Source organism: Daktulosphaira vitifoliae, unplaced genomic scaffold (genome assembly GCF_025091365.1).
Source record: "Daktulosphaira vitifoliae isolate Bord-2020 unplaced genomic scaffold, ASM2509136v1 Scaffold_1, whole genome shotgun sequence".
NCBI classification, from domain to species: domain Eukaryota; kingdom Metazoa; phylum Arthropoda; class Insecta; order Hemiptera; family Phylloxeridae; genus Daktulosphaira; species Daktulosphaira vitifoliae.
In genome coordinates, this window is record NW_026099572.1 from 22220855 (window position 1) to 22242284 (window position 21430).

At 30.3% G+C, this 21430-nt stretch overlaps 1 protein-coding gene across 1 annotated transcript; it reads left to right on the forward strand.

Annotated features, from left to right (window-relative positions):
* The first annotated feature begins 1893 nt into the window (after positions 1-1893).
* On the forward strand, positions 1894-19050 carry LOC126894829 (uncharacterized). The gene is made up of 2 exons (XM_050666123.1): positions 1894-2428; positions 17855-19050. Exons 1-2 carry the CDS (start codon positions 1981-1983, stop codon positions 18925-18927), a joined length of 1521 nt encoding a protein of 506 aa, XP_050522080.1. The 5' UTR covers positions 1894-1980; the 3' UTR covers positions 18928-19050.
* The last annotated feature ends 2380 nt before the right edge of the window (positions 19051-21430 follow it).

Consider the following 21430-nt stretch of genomic DNA (forward strand, 5'->3'; position numbering starts at 1 on the left):
ACTTATAGTGTATTTTGAAAATAAAAATTTGTGTTGATATATACATTTTTCAAAAAGTTATAGCATTTTTAAGTTGAAAATTTAAAATCAACAATTGAAAATTTTAACACAAAAATAGTGTTTTTTTAACTACGGCAGCCGTTTAAATATAGAAAAAAAAGTGTCGGGACAAATTTTTTTTTTTCATTTTGTAGTACATAAAATAAGCTTTAATTTGATATATGTTTCAAGGACGCAGTATTTCCGGAACATTTTCAAAAATTAAGTTGAAAAAGTTAATTTTTGTAAAAAAGTTGCTATTTAAATCCTCCCTAATGAGCAGGTTAAGTGATAGATTTCCAAAAAAATGATATCAAATGAAAGATAAATATCTAAGGTTTTAGTATAAAAAAAAGTTATGTTGATTTGTTGATTTTTGAAAAAATTATGGAAGTTTTAAGAAAAAAAGTGAAAAAATTGCGGAAATTAGCGATTTTTAAATTTGAAATTTTTTTGGATATTTCCCCCATTTGCGGGGAACGAGGGAAAATTTTAAAATTTTTAAGGGTAATGTTTTCAACTAGATACGATTTGTGATCTTTTGACGTATTTTTGAAAGAAATTGGTCTAGTGAGATTTGAGAAAAAGTGGCATCAGACATAAAAAAAAAAAAAAAAAAACACATTATAGTAAAATTAATACCTTCTCCGCTTCGCATCGAAGCTAAAAAGTTATACATAATGAGTTAACTTCAAATAAAATAAATAAAGTCAATTTCCAATACAATTTATTCATATTTTTCTACTGCACTATAGACATATTGCATCTCCACAAAGTATACATTGATACATGGTTTTTCTTTTCTTTATTGGAAGACATATGCGGACAAGTTTTTCGTATTTCCAGTTTGTCTTCGTACAATGTTGTATCCTTTAGATTTTTAGATTTTCCAAAAATTCTTCCAATACTACTCCTTATTTCTCGAGGGATATATGTATTTTCAAATCGTCGCTCCAATTCAGTTAAAAGTTCAAACGCTAAAGTTTTTAAAAAATTGGACCTCATAATTGACTTGTTTTTTTTTAATGAATTATACAAGACATACGAATTTACACCAGAAATATCAAGAAGTCGGTAAAATATAGCTAATGGCCAGGGACATGTACGACGTTCTGTAGATGAAATGGAATATTTTTCGTCCAATGCATCTACGCCACCTTTCATACTATTATAGTAAGAAACTAGAGATTATCTCAGGTTTTTGGATATCATCGTCTTAACCTTTATGATTATGCATCGATGATATCAATAGCAATGGACTCAGTCGATTTTTGAAAAGAAAAAAAAATTACATTAATGGTATGGTGCGGTCTACCGGAACGCTTATCACTTCTAAAGAGCTTTGACGACCAGAGCAATACGTGTTTACCTTCAAAAACATGGTTATCATTTTAATACTACCTACAAAAAAAGGTAAATCTTATATCCGTGAACATAACATCAATATCTTACCAGCTAAATAAAAATAAAAAATTGCAGTGGTCAATCAGACCGCACCATACCACTTACGGGTTAAACAATATAAACGTAAATTTACAGTTGAAAAATAGTAAAAATTTCTATAATTGTGTTACAGTAGTGCTTATAGCTTTAATATTTAAGCAGCTTTAGATACTATGACGTAGTTATTATTTTTAAATTTATATTTTTCAGAATAATTTTTTTTTCTTATGAAAAATTATAGAAAATCGATTTTACTCAATTTTATATCAAACAATTCTAAATATTAAGTCTAAAATTATGTTTAAATTAATACTGTGACTATAAATCACTTTTTAACTGTTTAAACACACATTTTATAAATAGTATTCAGTATAATAAATGTTTATATAAATAAAATCATACATTAAAATATCTAAAATTTATTATAGTGTAGTTTTGAAAAATTACTCTTTTTAAGAAGTTATATTTTACCATTATTGATTAGTTAAGATACTAATAATGATTTTTTATCAACATTATGTGTTAACAATCACCTTTCGGATATTTTGTAATATACAATTTATCACTTGTAGCTATTGTAGAGAGGAACCAAAAATTGTTAATAAACTTAAAGAAACAGAAGACCTTAAAGTAGCATTCAATCTTGATACTGGATTTTCTTATAATACTAACCCTGAAATGTTTGAATTGGATTTAGATGATTTTGTAGATATGATAAAGGAGGAAGATGACCCAGAAATTAGTTTGTATACCAAACCAGATATTATCTACTACGATCTTTATTGCGGTGATTTATATAATTTTTTACAATACATAAACTCTATACAATCCTTAATAGAATATGATTCTACTTATGAATACGATCATTTATTGTTGAACGAATCAATTATTCAACAAATGCTAGCTGAAAAACTAAAGGTAGATTTACTAACAAAAAAATTAAAGCCTTTTTGGATAATGTACATGTTTGCTATTTATGTAAAAATCCAAAGGAAGGGTAATATATTATCGAAGAAATTACATGTTACGAGAATTCTAGAAAAAATAAAGGATTCTTTATTGTTATATACAACTCAAAACTGTCGAAAAAATAATAAATACAATATAACAGCTGAATTTTACGCATTAGAAAAAAAAGAGAAGATCTCAATGATAGAAAAAGTAAAGACAGTAATGGTAAATAGAAAGAATATTAATAATATTTTACTGCACGGTGAAGATGTAGAAAATTGGGTTTCTCTTAAGAAAATTTATCTTCACGATATTATTCAAAATACAGATATGTTGAAAACTATAATAATGGATTTCGGTGAACAAAGTGAGAAAACTTACGAAGACATTATGAAAGATATTAATAAAGCATATCACGCTGCAAAGAATTATTATTGGTTTGATATATGGATTTCAAAAATTAGAATTTATCATGATAAAATCTTTAACATTTTTAGAGTCGTAACTTTACATTTAATTAGAAAGTATCTAATGTATTTAAGAAATAAGGATGAAAAAATTGTGTTTCAGTATTTATCACAAATGTACGATTTCTTGGAATATAATAAGTATACATTTGATTTGTTTTATCCTAGATTTTCCGAGTTCCATTCAAAGTTTGGATTTACACCAGATAGTTTCTTTGAAAACTATGATCATATAAATAATACTATGATCGGATATGTTGCAGGCATGATAGAAAATGTATTTAGAGTTGAGTCTTTTGAAATATTAAAAATAGAAGTAAATAACGAAATATATAACATGAATTCAATTGAGAAAACTAATACACTTATGAAATTAGTTCAAATAAGCAAAGAAAAAAAAAAAAAAATAGAAGATTTTCAAAGTAACTCTGACAACATAGGCTTGAATGATAGCTTTGAAAGATTTAATTTATTTTTAGAATATTTTATAAATATATTTAAGCATAATCTTAAGATTTTTTGGTCGTTCAATCAATTTAGTTCGGACTACAATATAACTAATTATCGGAATCGACGAGAAAAAATATTGCTTCATCTATAATATATATATATATATATATAAATCATCAATATGACTTATAATTGTTTTCATTAAACTTAATAAAATTCTAAATTTAATTTTGAGTGTCGAATAATAATAAAATAAATAATATTTGAACGGTTAGTGGTTTTTATTATACCAGTTGAATTATGAAAAATTATCCATTGTGCTTCGAGTATTTAAATTATTTAACGAACTTTAACGAATTTAACGAATTCATAGATTTTGTTCGTATTATGGTTCACTAAGTAATCAAATTTTTATAATTTACAAGAATTGTTTATAATATTTTATGCTTATAACATAATATATGTTTATTACATTCACTAATTATTTATCTAATATAATATCACCCCAAAAAAATAAAGTGTTTAGCTCCAATAACTAATAAGTTTCTTTGGCGATTGCCTAAATCGCAATATTTTACGCCGGATCACAATGGACAGAATTAAAAAATAATAAAAAAAAAACCCAGCACAGGGGGGTCGTGGCACAGTGAGGACGTGGCACAGTTGGATCAAGTATTATGATATCTGACAGTGATTAAAATCACTATAAAAAAAAAACGCTTCGATGCAAATCTTTAGATAGTGTTTAATTTTAAAAAATTGGTGGATTATTCAAAAGCTACATGATCTGCTATTTCATTATTAATATCCTAATTAAGATAAAGTATGTCGAATGAAAAAGGGATTATTAAAAAATATTATTTCTCATAAAAAAATAATGTTGATCCATACACTTTTCAATATGTCATAGCATTATAAAGTTAAAAATTTAAAAAATAAAATCGAGAATTTTCACACAATAATAGCATTTGGTAGCCATTTTCACCGTGAAGATAAAATAAAGTCCGAAATTTTTTTTTTGCATAATAAAGTAAATTACATTAGCTTTAATTTAAGATATATATAAAAGTGTCAGACTTTCCGGAACACTTTCAAAATTTAAGTTGAAAAAGTCAATTTTTTGTGAAAAAGTTGTCATTTTGAATCCCCCCCTGTAGGCAGGTAAAAAGTCAGATTTATAAAAAAAATATACCAAATGATAGGTAAAGACATCATGCATCTACAAAAAAAAGAATTATATTGATCCATACATCTTTCGAGAAGTTATAGCATTATAAAGTTAAAAATATAAAAAAGAATTTTTTTACAAAAATCGTATTTTTTTTATTAAGTTTAATGTCTGTTTTCACCATGAAGATAAAATAAAGTCCGAAATTTTTTTTTACCATTATAAAGTATATTACATTAGCTTTAATTTAAGATATATATAAAAGTGTCAGACCTTCCGGAACACTTTCAAAAGTTACGTTGAAAAAGTTCTACTTTCTATATGCATTTTTATGTTTTGAATCCCCCCTGTATTTAGGGAAATGGTCCGATTTAAAAAAACAGTATGTCGAATGAAAGATCTATATAAATACTACTTCTCATAAAAAAATTGTAATGATTCATACATTTTTCAAAAAGTTATAGCATAATAAAGTTAAAAATTTTAAAAATGAAATCGACAATTTTCATACAATAATAGCATTCGGTAGCCATTTTCACCGTGAAGATAAAATAAAGTCCGAAATTTTTTTTTTTCATAATAAAATAAATTACATTAGCTTTAATTTAAGATATGTATAAAAGTGTCAGACTTTCCGGAACACTTTCAAAATTTAAGTTGAAAAAGTTAAATTTTTGTGAAAAAGTTCTCATTTTAAATCCCCCTCTGTGTACAGGTAAAGGGTCAGATATAAAAAAAATATATACCAAATGATAGGTAAAGACATCATGCATCTATAAAAAAAAATTATATTGATCCATACATCTTTCAAAAAGTTATAGCATTATAAAGTTAAAAATATAAAAAAGAATTTTTTTACAAAAATCGTATTTTTTTTATTAAGTTTAATGTCTGTTTTCACCATGAAGATAAAATAAAGTCCGAAATTTTTTTTTACCATAATAAAGTATATTACATTAGCTTTAATTTAAGATATATATAAAAGTGTCAGACCTTCCGGAACACTTTCAAAAGTTACGTTGAAAAAGTTCTACTTTCTATATGCATTTTTATGTTTTGAATCCCCCCTGTATATAGGGAAATGGTCCGATTTAAAAAAACAGTATGTCAAATGAAAGATGTATATGAATACTACTCCTCATGAAAAAATTGTACTGATCCATACATTTTTCAAAAAGTTATAGCATAATAAAGTTAAAAATGTAAAATACAAAATCGAAAATTTTCACACAAAAATAGCATTCGGTAGCCATTTTCACCGTGAAGATAAAATAAAGTCCGAAATTTTTTTTTTTCATAATAAAATAAATTACATTAGCTTTAATTTAAGATATGTATAAAAGTGTCAGACTTTCCGGAACACTTTCAAAATTTAAGTTGAAAAAGTAAATTTTTTGTGAAAAAGTTCTCATTTTAAATCCCCCTCTGTGTACAGGTAAAGGGTCAGATATAAAAAAAATATATACCAAATGATAGGTAAAGACATCATGCATCTATAAAAAAAAATTATATTGATCCATACATCTTTTAAAAAGTTATAGCATTATAAAGATAAAAATATAAAAAACAATTTTTTTACAAAAATCGTATTTTTTTTATAAACTTTGATGTCTGTTTTCACCATGAAGATAAAATAAAGTCCGAAATTTTTTTTTACCATTATAAAGTATATTACATTAGCTTTAATTTAATATATATATAAAAGTGTTTATATATATAATTTATTATATTTATAATTTATATATAAAAACATTTTTAAAAGTTAATTTTTTCTGAAAAAGTATAATAATATAATATCACCCCAAAAAAATAAAGTGTTTAGCTCCAATAACTAATAAGTTTCTTTTGCGATTGCCTAAATCGCAATATTTTACGCCGGATCACAATGGACAGAATTAAAAAATAATAAAAAAAGTCTTTATTACAACAATGCATCACTTTTCTACATCTCGTTACACGGATTTTGTATTTAGTACACTAACATATCTCATACTTACAATGTATCTCATCCAGTGGCGCCGGAACCAGGGTCAAAATACGATGGTGTCAAAAGTATCATTATGTCCCCCCAATATTGCTTATAACCCAATTTGCTTTGATGCAAATCTTTAGCTAGTGTTTAATTTTAAGAAATTGATGGATTATTCCTAAAGCAAAATTAACTCCTATTTTTTGTTCTACTTCGACTACCATTTGTACATAGAAAATAGGTGGTCGATACAAATTTTTTTTTGTTTGAACTTTTAGTACATAAAATTTGTTTTATTTTAATGGAAGTTAGGTTCATGTAAATTTTATATTTATTGGTGAATTCATTACTATCGAAAACCCTTTTAAGGTATTTTAAAATAAACAGAAAAAAATAAAATTTGAGCACAAAAATAGAATGTTTTTTTTTAAATACGACAGCCATTTGCACATAGAAGATAAGTCGTCGAAAAATTTTTTTTTTTAATTTAAAGTACATTACATAAGCTTAAATTTGACATATGTTTTATAAATGCAGTGTGTCCGGAACATTTTCAAAAGTTAAATTGAAAAAGTGTGTTTTGTAAAAAAGTAGCAATTTTGAATCACCCTCCGTAGGCAGGTAAAGGATCAGATTTTCAAAAATATTATATCAAATAAAATGGAAACGCATGATTTTTCAGTATAAAAATCATTTTCATCATTTACGACGAACGAAGGAAAAATGTTCAATTTTTTATGGTAATGTCTTCAACAAGATACGATTTTTGATCAATGACGTAAATAAATAAACACATCATGGTAAAATTAATATGTTCTCAGCTTCGCATCGAAGCTAATAATATGTATTCTTAAGAATAAAATTTATAAATTAATTAATTTATTAAATTTTTAGTTTCGATGCGAAGCTGAGAAGGTATTAATTTTACCATGATGTGTTTATTTATTTATTTTTTGTGTCTGTCACTACTTTTTCTCAGCTCTCACTGGACCGATTTCTTTCAACAATACGTCAAAAGATCACAAATCGTATCTAGTTGAAGACATTACCCTTAAAAATTAAAAAATTTTCCCTTATATCCAAATATCCAAAAAAATTACAAATTTAAAAATAGGTAAATTTTGTCATTTATTTTACTTTTTTTCTTAAAACTTACATAACTTTTTCAAAAATCTATAAATCAACATAATTCTTTATGAAACTAAAACCTTAGATATTTCCCTTTCATTTGATATAATTTTTTTAAAAATCTAACACTTAACCTGTTCATGGGGGAGGGGGGATTTAAAATAGTAACTTTTTATCAAAAACTAACTTTTTCAACTTAATTTTGAAAATGTTCTGGAAATACTGCGTCCTTTAAACATATATCAAATTAAAGCTTATTTTATGTGCTATAAAATGAAAAAAAAAATTTGTCCCGACGACCTATCTTCTATACGCAAATTGCTACCGTATTTAAAAATATGCTATTTTTGTGTTAAAATCCTGGCTTTTGTATTTTATTTTTATTTAAAATATCTTATTAGGGGAATACACTGACTTTTATGAATACTATATAATTTAATTGACATAGAATAAAGTTCATAAGACAAAAGAAATTAAACATTCTTACATTTTTAAATTCGAAAAAGTATTTTTAAATTTGAGTTAGCTTTAATAGCGAATTTTATCATGCGACAAAAGCAACGAACAGTTGCCGAATCGGTAACACTTGTGTCTTTCACTCATAGGGTGCAAGGTTCAAATACGGCTGTGGCATTTAATATTTTGCATTTTTTTTTTTTTAGTTAGAATAAAATTTTCAATTCATTTGATATTTATGTCATTTAGATTCAATAACTTCAATAGATATAAATTCAATGTTATAAAGTATTCTATCACTGCAGTCTCCCCTCGTGAGAAGTAATTTATATTCATGTTAATATTATTTTACTATGTAGTTTTTTTTGTGGCTACGATTTATTTTGCCAACCCTCACTAGACCTACTTTTTTCAACGATACGTCAAATGATTACAATTCGTATTTAGTTTAAGTTAGCTTAACCAGCTTTTTCCATACAAGCAATTAAAATCATTAATTTCTAATTTTCTTAAAGTATTTATTGTCGAATTAGATTGGATATGATAAAAGTATTCAACTACAAAAGTAAATAAATTTACTTTGTCATTTATTAATTTTTTAATTATATTTGTGTGTGCTACTTTCAGTCTATAATATTCCAAATTTGTTTGTAATATGTTACTATATAAATCATAAATTAAAAAAAAAAATGATTTTTAGTTTTACCTGAATTTAACGATGGATTTTTACAATTATTTTCAAATATTATAATACGCTCAATTGAGTAAATTTTTTTTTATTGGTTTTTTTAGTTATATAACCATTAAAATTAATTAAATTCTGAATATTTCCATTGTAGAATTTTTTTAAACACCAAAAGTTAATTAGAAATGATTACTATGATTTTTATTTAAGTGATCTAATACAATAAAAATGTAAAAAAAATCGAACTTTTCTGATAAATGTACTGTAAATAGTAATTATAAAATTTCCTGATTGCATAGGTCAGGTGGGGTAATTGTAAATGATTCTATCAAAGTGATTTTTAACTTGTATTTATGACTGTTTACTTACATAAACATTTATTATATTATTATATATATGTACTAGTGGACATAATAAATATAGTTTTAGTAAATTTTTAATTTCAAATCTAAAAAAGCGTAATTTACAATCATCATAGACATTTACCATTACCCCTTTGATATTGGGGTAAATGTAAATGAATGTTTTTTCAGTGCACTTTTTCTAAATAATAATACAAATAACATAACCTCTAAAATACTGTAATAAATATGATTGATGGGAGAAAAAATATTAAATAATAATTATATCTAGTTCGATGGTTATAATTTATTAATTTTATTAGAATACCAGCCTCATTTACAATTACCCCTCCTGACCCTATTAATCTTAACATTTCCATTTTTTTCTATTTAATAATGTCAATTTCAAACTTGCAAGTTGAGCTAAAAGTTATGGTAATAAATTCATTTTTGTTCTATTAAAACTTTCACTTTAAAGGACAAAAAAAAGTAGGTTCAAAATGATTAATTTTAACATATTTAAAATCAATATCAATAATAATTTGAAAACAATTAATTTTAAAAATTATATAATATATAATTAAAAGAAATACTAATCTGGGTATAATTAAGGAAATAGAAGTTGATGTTGCTTTTGTCCATCAATTTTTTTAAATTAAACACTATCTACAAATTTGCATTGAAGCATTTCTTATGATAGTGATTTTAATCACTGTCAGATTAAATCTATACTGGTCCTAACTATGCAACATCCCCACTATGCCGCGACCCCACTGNAACTATGCAACATCCCCACTATGCCACGACCCCACTGTGCTGGGTTTTTTTATATGATCACTAAAATCCACCAAAAAATAACTTAACCCACTTTTTAGCTTAGTAACAATCAAGGGGACCTAGATTAAGTCATCAAATGTTTGCCCCCTCCCCATGTAAAAAATAGTTCGGGCACCACTGTGTAATAAACAAAAATTAAAAGGTAAAAAGGGGTAAGGATAAAGGATGTAGTGTGTCAGTTAAAATAAAAAGGGGTTAAAGATGAAGTTGTATCTCGGGGTCGAAAAATTATTTATTATGTAATGTGACAAAAAGTATCCATTTATTTTTTTTGTATGTATGTTTATATACGCGTTGGACTTTATTATTGCAAGAGTACGATTTAAATATTGTTCATTGTCCTAGGACTCAAAATGTAATTGATGCTCTCTCGCGTAGCCCTGTTGGTCGTGATGAAGTAATTGAGGAACTTATGCCTAGACTGATGAGTTTAAAAGTCGAAGCGCCCCCGAAACTTTCAGCTGACGTTATTGAACTACTTAAAAATATTGATGTACACCAACGGTCTGATTCTAAATTGAATGTCGTTATAACAAAGTTATCTACGTCGTCCCTCGTTCCAGTATTATCTGATTATTATATGATCTTTAATAATATTTTATTTCGCCGAAGATCCAAATCAAATGAATCTTGGTTAATCTGTTTACCCAATAATTTAATTGCTAATGTGGTCATTAAATTTCATGAATTATATGGTCATGTTGGAGCAAGGAAATGTGTAGGTGTTCTGAGAGATTTTTGTGTATTTACCAATATGGATAGAATAGTCCGAAAGCTATTATCATCTTGTGATATTTGTCAAAGAGCAAAACCTTCTAATCAATGAGTTGAAGAATTTATGCAACATGTCTTGTCTGATAATGTGTTGGACAAGGTTCTGGTTGATTTGTATGGACCTCTCCCAATTGGCTGGAATGGAGTACAGTATATTTTTGTAGTGTTGGATAATTTTTCAAGATTTGTTCGGTTATACCCGCTAAAAAGGGCCACTGCGTCAGCTACCCTTAATCGAATTATTAAAGACTACATACCCTCTCACGAAAACCAAAAATCATAGTCTCTGATCATGGTAAACAGTTCAGTAGCCGTTTGTGGCAATTCCGGCTATCTGAACTTGGCATTCCACCTACACATACAAGTGTATACCACCCACAGTCTAATCCGTCTGAAAGAGTTATGCGTGAATTGGGACGTTTATTTAGAACATATTGTCACCAATACCATAGAGAATGGCCCCGTTATTTATCATATATTGAGTGGGTACTTAATCATACTATTCATGAGTCTACTGGATTCACATCAGCAAGTTTATTCGACAATCAAGAAGAAAAGACCCTTATCAATAGTATCATTGAATTTCCTCCGTGTAACACAGTGCCTCAAGAGCAAAAGATTATAATGGCTCGCGAAATTCAAATTTCAAAAGCCGAACAGCGGAAGCGGCGACATGATCGCAAAGGATCAGCGATATCTTTCAATATTGGCGATCGAGTTTTAGTGCGAACTCATAAACTCAGCTCTGGAGTTGACAAACTAATTGGAAAATTCATTTTGCTTTATGATGGTCCTTATGTGGTTTCTGAAATTAAACAAAATAATTCGTATGTGGTAACTTGTCCGTTGTCAGGACGTGTCAAAGGCACGTTTAATGTTATTTTTCTCCGAAGATACAAGTCGGCTGATGCTATAAGCTGATTCCTTTTTTGTTGCTAGTTATCTACAGTATATTTTTCTCACGCTTACTCTCTTTTGAGAAGTTTTGTTGTTTCACTCCAAATCTTCTCAGGGGGGTTTCTGTAACGTGACAAAAAGTATCTATTTATTTTTTTTGTTTATTTGTATATATGTATATATATATTTGTATTGAGCCGAATGCGTACTGCGACGGCGTTTATCAGTTTGTGCGCGCACGAGATAGTCAGCTGTGTACTACTTCAGACCGGTTCATGGACGACATTTGTGTGTACATTCACCCCGCTCCTTTCCTATCTTGAACGTCATTTGCACTGCTCACCGCATACATTGTCGCCATATGATTTAAATTGTTCTTAATAATACCCGGCACTGAGTATTAAGTTTTTTTTTGACCCCTACTCTAAAGGCTAGCCGTGTTGTCGCCAACGGACCGCTGGGTCAAACGCCGGACGTTTTGTCGGGGAATAGCCATAGTCGGAACTGGTTGCATTATTTCCCGTCCGTAGCGTAAGTTTTTTTTGTTGTTGTGTGTGCTGCAACATTTTAATTTTATATATATTTTTTATCGCGAGTGCCCGCTATTAGTTATACAATGTGATTCTTTTTATTGGCGTCGGTTGAGCCTGCCTCATATTCTTTAGCCCTTCGGGGCCGGTAATGTATAATTTATTAGTTAATGTTTTGAGCCAGTTTTTTTTAGTAGTGCGCCGTGCCATAAGCACGTGTGGCGAATTTTTTTTTATATTTTTTTATTTAGTTTTTTTTTTGTGTAGGTCCCCCTATTTTTTTTTATTTAGGTCTCGCAACATGGCAGGCGTGTACAAGACCACCTGTCATGTTATATGTTTTTTTTATAGGTTTTATGTTATATTTTATTGGATGATGAATATTTTATTAGTACAATGTGGTGACGTAGTGCATTTTATCCCGGGGTGTCCCAACGACTTGCAAGCTAAGTCTAACTGCCAAAAACCAGTCGCTTACTTGGGACGTATACTCGGCGTGCTTAGCGGTAATACCGCGATTAATAACCGGTGGGTACCCCAAGACGTTCATCGTATTCTCTAATATTAAAAGTGTAGGTGTAACTATTTTTTTTTTATTAATGTCTGTTTTTTTTTATGTTCCCCTTTAATTTGTAGACGAGGTTTTTTGACCGTTCGATTTTTTGCCTCGTGTTAACTTAAATTTTTTTTTGTTTTTTTTTACTTAATAAAGTCCCCTTAATTTAACTTAACCATCATATTTTTTTTGCGTGTTCCATCTTCAATGGACTCGTGTATTTTTTTTCCCTTTCAAAAATCATCTCCCCTTAGTTTATAAGGTACGGGCAACGGCCTTGTATAAGGTCATCCCTCATTAATATGGTTATGTGACAACTGTCACAAGGTTTTGGTGTACATCTACTATCAACGACTCAACGGACATCAACTTTAATATTTATTAATTACATATTTTTTCTAATTGTTTAAATGTACAAAAGTTAATTTTTTTAAAATCCTACTGTGGTCCGATAATACTCTGTCTCGCCCAGTAGGTAGGCGACCCTTTTCTTATAGTTTTGTAAAACGCCATGAAAGTTACAAATTTTTCGTTGCGGTCAATTAGTTTGATTTTTTTTTATATTTGTAACCTTTCAATTATATTATTGAGTAATTCTTTAGAACGTTTATAAATTCAATTTTAGGTCGTACTTTAGCGATCAGGTCATCTCTTACGAGAGCACCGTGGGCCTGAGATTCAGAGCTATTACGAGAGTCGCCCCGCAAGGGTCAGTTCTCAGGCCTCTGCTGTGGAAAATCGCGTACGACACGGTGTTCCGCGTTCCGCTACCACCGCACCTGCGCGTCGTCTGCTAGTGGTGGCGGAAAGCGCCTCATCCGAGGAGGCTGGATCTCATGCGAACTACGCGCTCAGCGCAGTCTCCGCCTGGATCCAGCAGAAGGGGAGCGGACTTAGCCTCGCCCTGGACAAGACCGAAGCGGTCTCGTTCACGGGCAGGTACAAGTTCACTCCTCCATGGTTCGCCGTGCTGGGGGTGAAGATCCTGCTTAAGGACTCCATGACTTATTTGGGCATTGTCATAGATAAACGTCTAAAGTTCGGGCCGCACATTACTCGTTGTGGGCCCAGAAAGTCATGAATTGTCTGGTGGGACTCATGCCTAATCTGGGCCGAGAGAGATGCGGCGCAGACTTTTAGTCAGCGTCGTACACTCCTGTACGGGTCTCCAGTTTGGACGGATACTCTTGAATATTCATCTAAAAACCGTGACGCCATGCTCAAGGTTCAGAGGCGGGCGGCGATCCAGACAGTTTCGACGTACCAAACGATGTCCAGAGTGGCGGTGGGTATCCTGTCGTCACTGCCGCCCACTGACCTGCTCGCTGAGGAACGCGCGGCCGGGCATGAGCTCCGCCGAGAGCGCAACCGGTCCCTCGAACCCGAGAACCGACTAGCGCTCAGGCGGATGACCATGCTCCGGTGGCGGACTCGCCTCTCGGAGGAAACGACGAGAGCCGAGTGGACCAATTCCCTCATAGTGCCCGATCGGCTGGACCGGACTCACATCGAGATGTCTTATCGTCTCACGAAAGTGATGTCCGGCCACGGCTGCTTAAAGAGTATATACAACGTATTCGTAAAGCAGCCGTGCCGACGTGCGACCACTGTTCGGATCGCCTGGGAGAGGCTGATAGCGCTCTGCACACTCTCTTCCGGTGCGAGGTGTGGGCCCAGGAGCGGGACTCTAGGTTCCACGTTCCGAGTCGGGTCCATGGTGGACCTGATGTTGAGGAGTCGGGAGGCGTGGAGCCTAGGTGTTCGCCGAATCCGTCTTATTAATGAAGGAGGAAGCGGAACGCCTGAGACAGAGGCAGCCACGCCGCTCGGCACAGGAGGACCTGAAGCTCTGGTTTAGGCAGGCGCCTTAGGTATTCGTGATTTTATGTTTTATGTTTTTGTGAGTTATTTTTGCCCCCTCACAAAGTCCTGCCCCACCCCCACTTGGTGCAACCTGGGCAACGGGGAGTCTACACCACGTTGTGAATCAGCTCTTGATTAATTTCGGGCTGATTCACAACGTGGTGGTGTGAGTTTTAGAGACAGCGTGGGCCGTCCTGAAGTAATACCTAACGATAGTTCCAGGGTGGTCCGCAATAATGCAATAATTTTTCTTAAAGTTGTGTGACTACTCTGCCAGTAGTGTAATCTGCTAATAAATTATAACTATATAATTTCTTTTTTTTTTTGTACAGTTATGTAAACCATACGTAACCAACCTTCGCGTTCGTGCCATTATTGGATTACGCGTTAACTGGTTCCCCGAAAGGAATCTAAACCGGAGTGTTGTTAAATAGAAAAATAAAGAGGAGGATCTACTCTGTCAGGGCGGTATACACCCAACCGCGTGGGTGAACATCGTCATTCTGTTTTTGAACGACAGGGCAGGTGATTGTTGGCGAGCCATTAAGTTAAATAATATGCCATGGACGGAATTTAGGCCCGAATAACTAAAGGATTTCGTCAAAATCGACATCTGGACTGCGCTCAAGACGAACTTAAAAACAACGTGACAGGGCCCCTGGCAAATGTTAACCGAGCTATTATTCATAATCAACGTTTGGCCGAGCGAATACGTTGTGGTTTTTTTGGAACAACAACTTGTGCAACAGCTAACGGGGCTTTTACAGGACGATTACCACGCTATGATACAGTTAATGCACCCAGCGTCTTTCGCCAATCTTCATGAGATAGCGCACGACGTAAATAAGATAGCGGCTCCTTGTTACGCTCTACCAGCGTTCCGACAGCGAGCAGGTTATGCAAACGCGGACACGCCGCCAACCCTGTGCCGATATTGTGGCGAGCGACGAGTTAATCGAGCACGATATTCTATTGAAAGACCCGATTCCTATCGTGCTAAAACCGTACCCCTACCCCCTGCACAAGCAGGAGATTATTAACGATATGGTAAACGATATAGATGCACAAGGGCTATAATAGAACCGAGTGTATTGCTGTGGTCAGCACTGATCGTACTGGCCAAGAAGAAGGACAGGACTTTTTGTTTATGTATAGATTACCGACGACTAAACGAAGTAACCGTCTCGGACGCGTACCCCATGCCTAATCTAAACGACATGGTTAGAAACATGAGAGGGGCAAAGATATACACGACTCTCGGCTTTTGTGTACTACTATTTGGACTCAAAAATTCGACTATGACGTTTGTAAGACTTATGAATGAAGTACTTAGAGGTTACTTGGATGGTTTTGTCCAAGTTTACTTTGACGACATAATTATTTATTCAAATAGTTTAGAAAATCATTTAGAACATTTAGGCAAAGTTTTAAAACGTCTAGAACGACACGGACTGATATGTCACACAAAAGTGTAAAATAGGTTTTTCTGAAATTTCCTTTTTGGGGCATATTGTATATAGTGAGCGCATAGACGAGCAGCCCAAAAAACTTGAGTCTATTTGCGTCCTATCGGTACCACGGAACATCAGGGACCTATGTAGATGTCTCGGCATATTTAATTAGTATTGTCATGATGATGAACCGGGTGCGAAAAAAATCATAACCTACGTCAGTAAGAAACTATCGGAAACACAGAAACGTTACGCCGCCGTAGAGCGAGATTGCTTAGCAAATATGCGCGACTGATAAATTTCGCCCGTACTTGGAGTATTCTCCTTTCGAATTATTTACGGATAATTCCGCGTTGACTTGGCTAAACAGAGCAAAGGACAACAATTCAAAATTAACTAGGTGGGCGCTACAACCATTGGGATTTAAAAATACTATTTGCGTTGCGTAACCGTCTTAATGAAAAAACCGGTTATCCACCTTCCGTACTCGTACTCGGACGAGAGGCGAAACGACCTGGTGACTGGGCGGTCGTATATGTAAACACAGCGACTGCCGACAATGTAAACAATAGCCGCCCATCACCTGAACAGCAGACTGCCAAAATAGTAGTTAACATTCCGGCGAAACACGTAGTAAAAAATTTTACGGTCGGAGACATGGTGTATTATAAAACACACCATTTATCGACTCAAGTGGTTTACGACTCAAGTGTCCGTAGTGTAATTTGCCATTTTAATTATATAATAATGCTAATTTTCCTACAGTTGTGTGACTACTCTGTCAGTAGTGTAATCTGCTAATAAATTATGACTATACGATTTTTTTTTTTTTGTACAGTTATGTAAACCATACGTCACCAACCTTCGCGTCCGTGCCATTATTGGATTACGCGTTACATATAAGATTTAATTCGTAAATTAAATTATTGCTGAACCTCATTTTAAACAATATAAACGTAAATTTACTGTTAAAAAATGGTAAAAATTTCTATAATTGTGTTATAGTAATGCTTATAGCTTTAATATTTAGGCAGCTTTAGATATTATGACGTAGTTATTATTTTTAAATTTATATTTTTCTGAATATTTAATGTTTTATATCAAACAATTAATCTTTTTGAATACTAAGTCTAAAGTTATGTTTAAATTAATATTGTGACACTAAATCACTTATTAACTGTTTAAACACACATTTTTTTAAAATATTGTTCAGTATTATAAATTTTTATATAAATAAAATCATACATTAAAATATCTAAAATTTATTATAGTGTAGTTTTGAAAAATTACTCTTTTTAAGAAGTTATATTTTACCATTATTGATTAATTAAGATACTAATAATGATTTTTTATCAACATTATGTNATATTTTACCATTATTGATTAGTTAAGATACTAATAATGATTTTTTATCAACATTATGTGTTAACAATCACCTTTCGGATATTTTGTAATATACAATTTATCACTTGTAGCTATTGTAGAGAGGAACCAAAAATTGTTAATAAACTTAAAGAAACAGAAGACCTTAAAGTAGCATTCAATCTTGATACTGGATTTTCTTATAATACTAACCCTGAAATGTTTGAATTGGATTTAGATGATTTTGTAGATATGATAAAGGAGGAAGATGACCCAGAAATTAGTTTGTATACCAAACCAGATATTATCTACTACGATCTTTATTGCGGTGATTTATATAATTTTTTACAATACATAAACTCTATACAATCCTTAATAGAATATGATTCTACTTATGAATACGATCATTTATTGTTGAACGAATCAATTATTCAACAAATGCTAGCTGAAAAACTAAAGGTAGATATACTAACAGAAATATTAAAGCCTTTTTGGATAATGTACATGTTTGCTATTTATGTAAAAATCCAAACGAAGGATAATATATTACCGAAGAAATTACATGTTACGAGAATTCTAGAAAAAATAAAGGATTCTTTATTGTTATATACAACTCAAAACTGTCGAAAAAATAATAAATACAATATAACAGCTGAATTTTACGCACTAGAAAAAAAAGAGAAAATCTCAATGATAGAAAAAGTAAAGACAGTAATGGTAAATAGAAAGAATATTAATAATATTTTACTGCACGGTGAAGAAGTAGAAGATTGGGTTTCTCTTAAGATAATTTATCTTCACGATATTATTCAAAATACAGATATGTTGAAAACTATAATAATGGATTTCGGTGAACAGAGTGAGAAAACTTTCAAAGTTATTATGAAAGATATTAAAAAAGCATATCACGCTGCAAAGAATTATTATTGGTTTGATATATGGATTTCAAAAATTAGAATTTATCATGATAAAATCTTTAACATTTTTAGAGTCGTAACTTTACATTTAATTAGAAAGTATCTAATGTATTTAAGAAATAAGGATGAAAAAATTGTGTTTCAGTATTTATCACAAATGTACGATTTCTTGGAATATAATAAGTATACATTTGATTTGTTTTATCCTAGATTTTCCGAGTTCCATTCAAAGTTTGGATTTACACCAGATAGTTACTTTGAAAACTATGATCATATAAATAATAGTATGATCGGAGATGTTGCAGACATGATAGAAAATGTATTTAGAGTTGAGTCTTTTGAAATATTAAAAATAGAAGTAAATAACGAAATATATAACATGAATTCAATTGAGAAAACTAATACACTAATGAAATTAGTTCAAATAAGCAAAGAAAAAAAAGAAAAAATAGAAGATTTTCAAAGTAACTCTGACAACATAGGCTTGAATGATAGCTTTGAAAGATTTAGTTTATTTTTAGAATATTTTATAAATATATTTAAGCATAATCTTAAGATTTTGTGGTCGTTCAAACAATTTAGTTCGGACTACAATATAACTAAATATCGTAATCGACGAGAAAAAATATTGCTTCATCTATAATATATATATATATATATATATATATAAATCATCAAAATGACTTATAATTGTTTTCATTAAACTTAATAAAATTCTAAATTTAATTTTGAGTGTCGAATAATAATAAAATAAATAATATTTGAACGGTTAGTGGTTTTTATTATACCAGTTGAATTATGAAAAATTATCCATTGTGCTTCGAGTATTTAAATTATTTAACGAACTTTAACGAATTTAACGAATTCATAGATTTTGTTCGTATTATGGTTCACTATGTAATCAAATTTATATAATTTACAAGAATTGTTTATAATATTTTATGCTTATAACATAAAATATGTTTATTACATTCACTAATTATTTATCTAATATAATATCACCCCAAAAAAATAAAGTGTTTAGCTCCAATAACTAATAAGTTTCTTTTGCGATTGCCTAAATCGCAATATTTTACGCCGGATCACAATGGACAGAATTAAAAAATAATAAAAAAAGTCTTTATTACAACAATGCATCACTTTTCTACATCTCGTTACACGGATTTTGTATTTAGTACACTAACATATCTCATACTTACAATGTATCTCATCCAGTGGCGCCGGAACCAGGGTCAAAATACGATGGTGTCAAAAGTATTATTATGTCCCCCCAATATTGCTTATAACCCAATTTATAACCCAATTTTCTTTGATGCAAATCTTTAGCTAGTGTTTAATTTTAAGAAATTGATGGATTATTCCAAAAGCAAAATTAACTCCTATTTTTTGTTCTACTTCGGCTGCCATTTGTACATAGAAAATAGGTGGTCGATACAAATTTTTTTTTGTTTGAACTTCTAGTACATTAAATTAGTTTTATTTTATATATATTTAAAAGAAGCAGATTTTCAAAAGTTAAGATGAAAAAGTTCTATTTTTCATAAAATATTCAAGTTTTCAAAACATTTTTTCTGAACTTTGAAGAGGCAAAATTATCAAAATAAGTATAAATTTATATTTAATGTAAGTTAGATTCATGTAAATTTTATATTTATTGGTGAACTCATTACTATGAAAAACCCTTTGAAAGTATTTTAAAATAAACAAAAAATAATAAAATTTAAACAAAATATTAGCATGTTTTTTTTAATTACGACAGCCATTTGCACATAGAAGATCAGTCGTCGGGATAAATTTTTTTTTAATTTTAAGTACATTACATAGGCTTAAATTTGACATATGTTTTATAAATGCAGTGTTTCCGGAAGATTTTCAAAAGTTAAGTTGAAAAAGTTGGGTTTTGTAAAAATTTTGCTATTTTGAATCAACCTCCGTGGGCAGGTAAAGGATCAGATTTTCAAAAATATTATATCAAATAAAATGGAAACGCATGAGGTTTCAACATAAAAAAAAAATTATTTTGATTTGTTCATTTTTAATAAGTTATATAACTTTTGAAAAAAAAAGCCAGTACAGAGGGGTCGCGGCACAGTGGTGACGTAGCATAGTTGGATCAAGTATAATGATATCTGACAATGATTAAAATCACCATCAAAAAAAAAAACGCTTCGATGCAAATCTTTAGATAATGTTTAATTTTAAAAAATTGGTGGATTATTCCAAAAGGTACATGATTTGCTAGTTCCTTATTAATATCCTGATTAAGATAATGTATGTCGAATGAAAAAGGGATTATTAAAAAATATTATTTCTCATAAAAAACTTGTGTTGATCCATACACTTTTCAATAAATTAAAAAATTTATTAGTTAAAAATTAAAAAAATAAAATAGAGAATTTTCACACAAAAATAGAATTCGATAGCCATTTTTACTGTGAAAACAAAATAAAGTCCAAACATTTTTTTTTTTTATATTTAAGTATATTACATATACATTAGGGTGGCCCTCAAAAATCGAATGTCTTTTTTTTATTTACGCTACCCCTTAATTTTTTATTAAATAATTAATGATTAATTACAAATTTAACAAAATTGATTGTATTATTACATTTTGTCGTATCAATACATCAATTTTGGTTTACTGAATTACTTTAAGATAGTACCAATTATATTATTATTAAAGATAAGAATATTTGAGTTATTTTCGACAACTGACATAATTTGTGTCGTATAAATGCAGCACACAATTTGTGAACACGTTAAATATATTTTACATGTTTATTATTATATATTAAATTATTCGTTTTAATCACGAATGTACAATACTTTTAGCGTCTTTTAAAGTATTACGAACTAATATTTATCTTATTGGTAATTATTCCCACGAAATAACTGGTAGTAAAATACCATCAAATTTACAACTATTTAATCTGAACACAGATTTTTTGAAAATTGATCCATCATTTTGGAGTGCGAACAACAGTTACATAAATGCTTTAAATACTATAAGTAAATTACGAGTCATTAATGATACAGCCTAGCGTGGCATTAAATTAATCTAAGACTACATTAATATATTAACTACAAATGAAGAACAGAAACAATACGTTTTACAAATAGTAAGTAATTATCGGAAAAAATTTCCT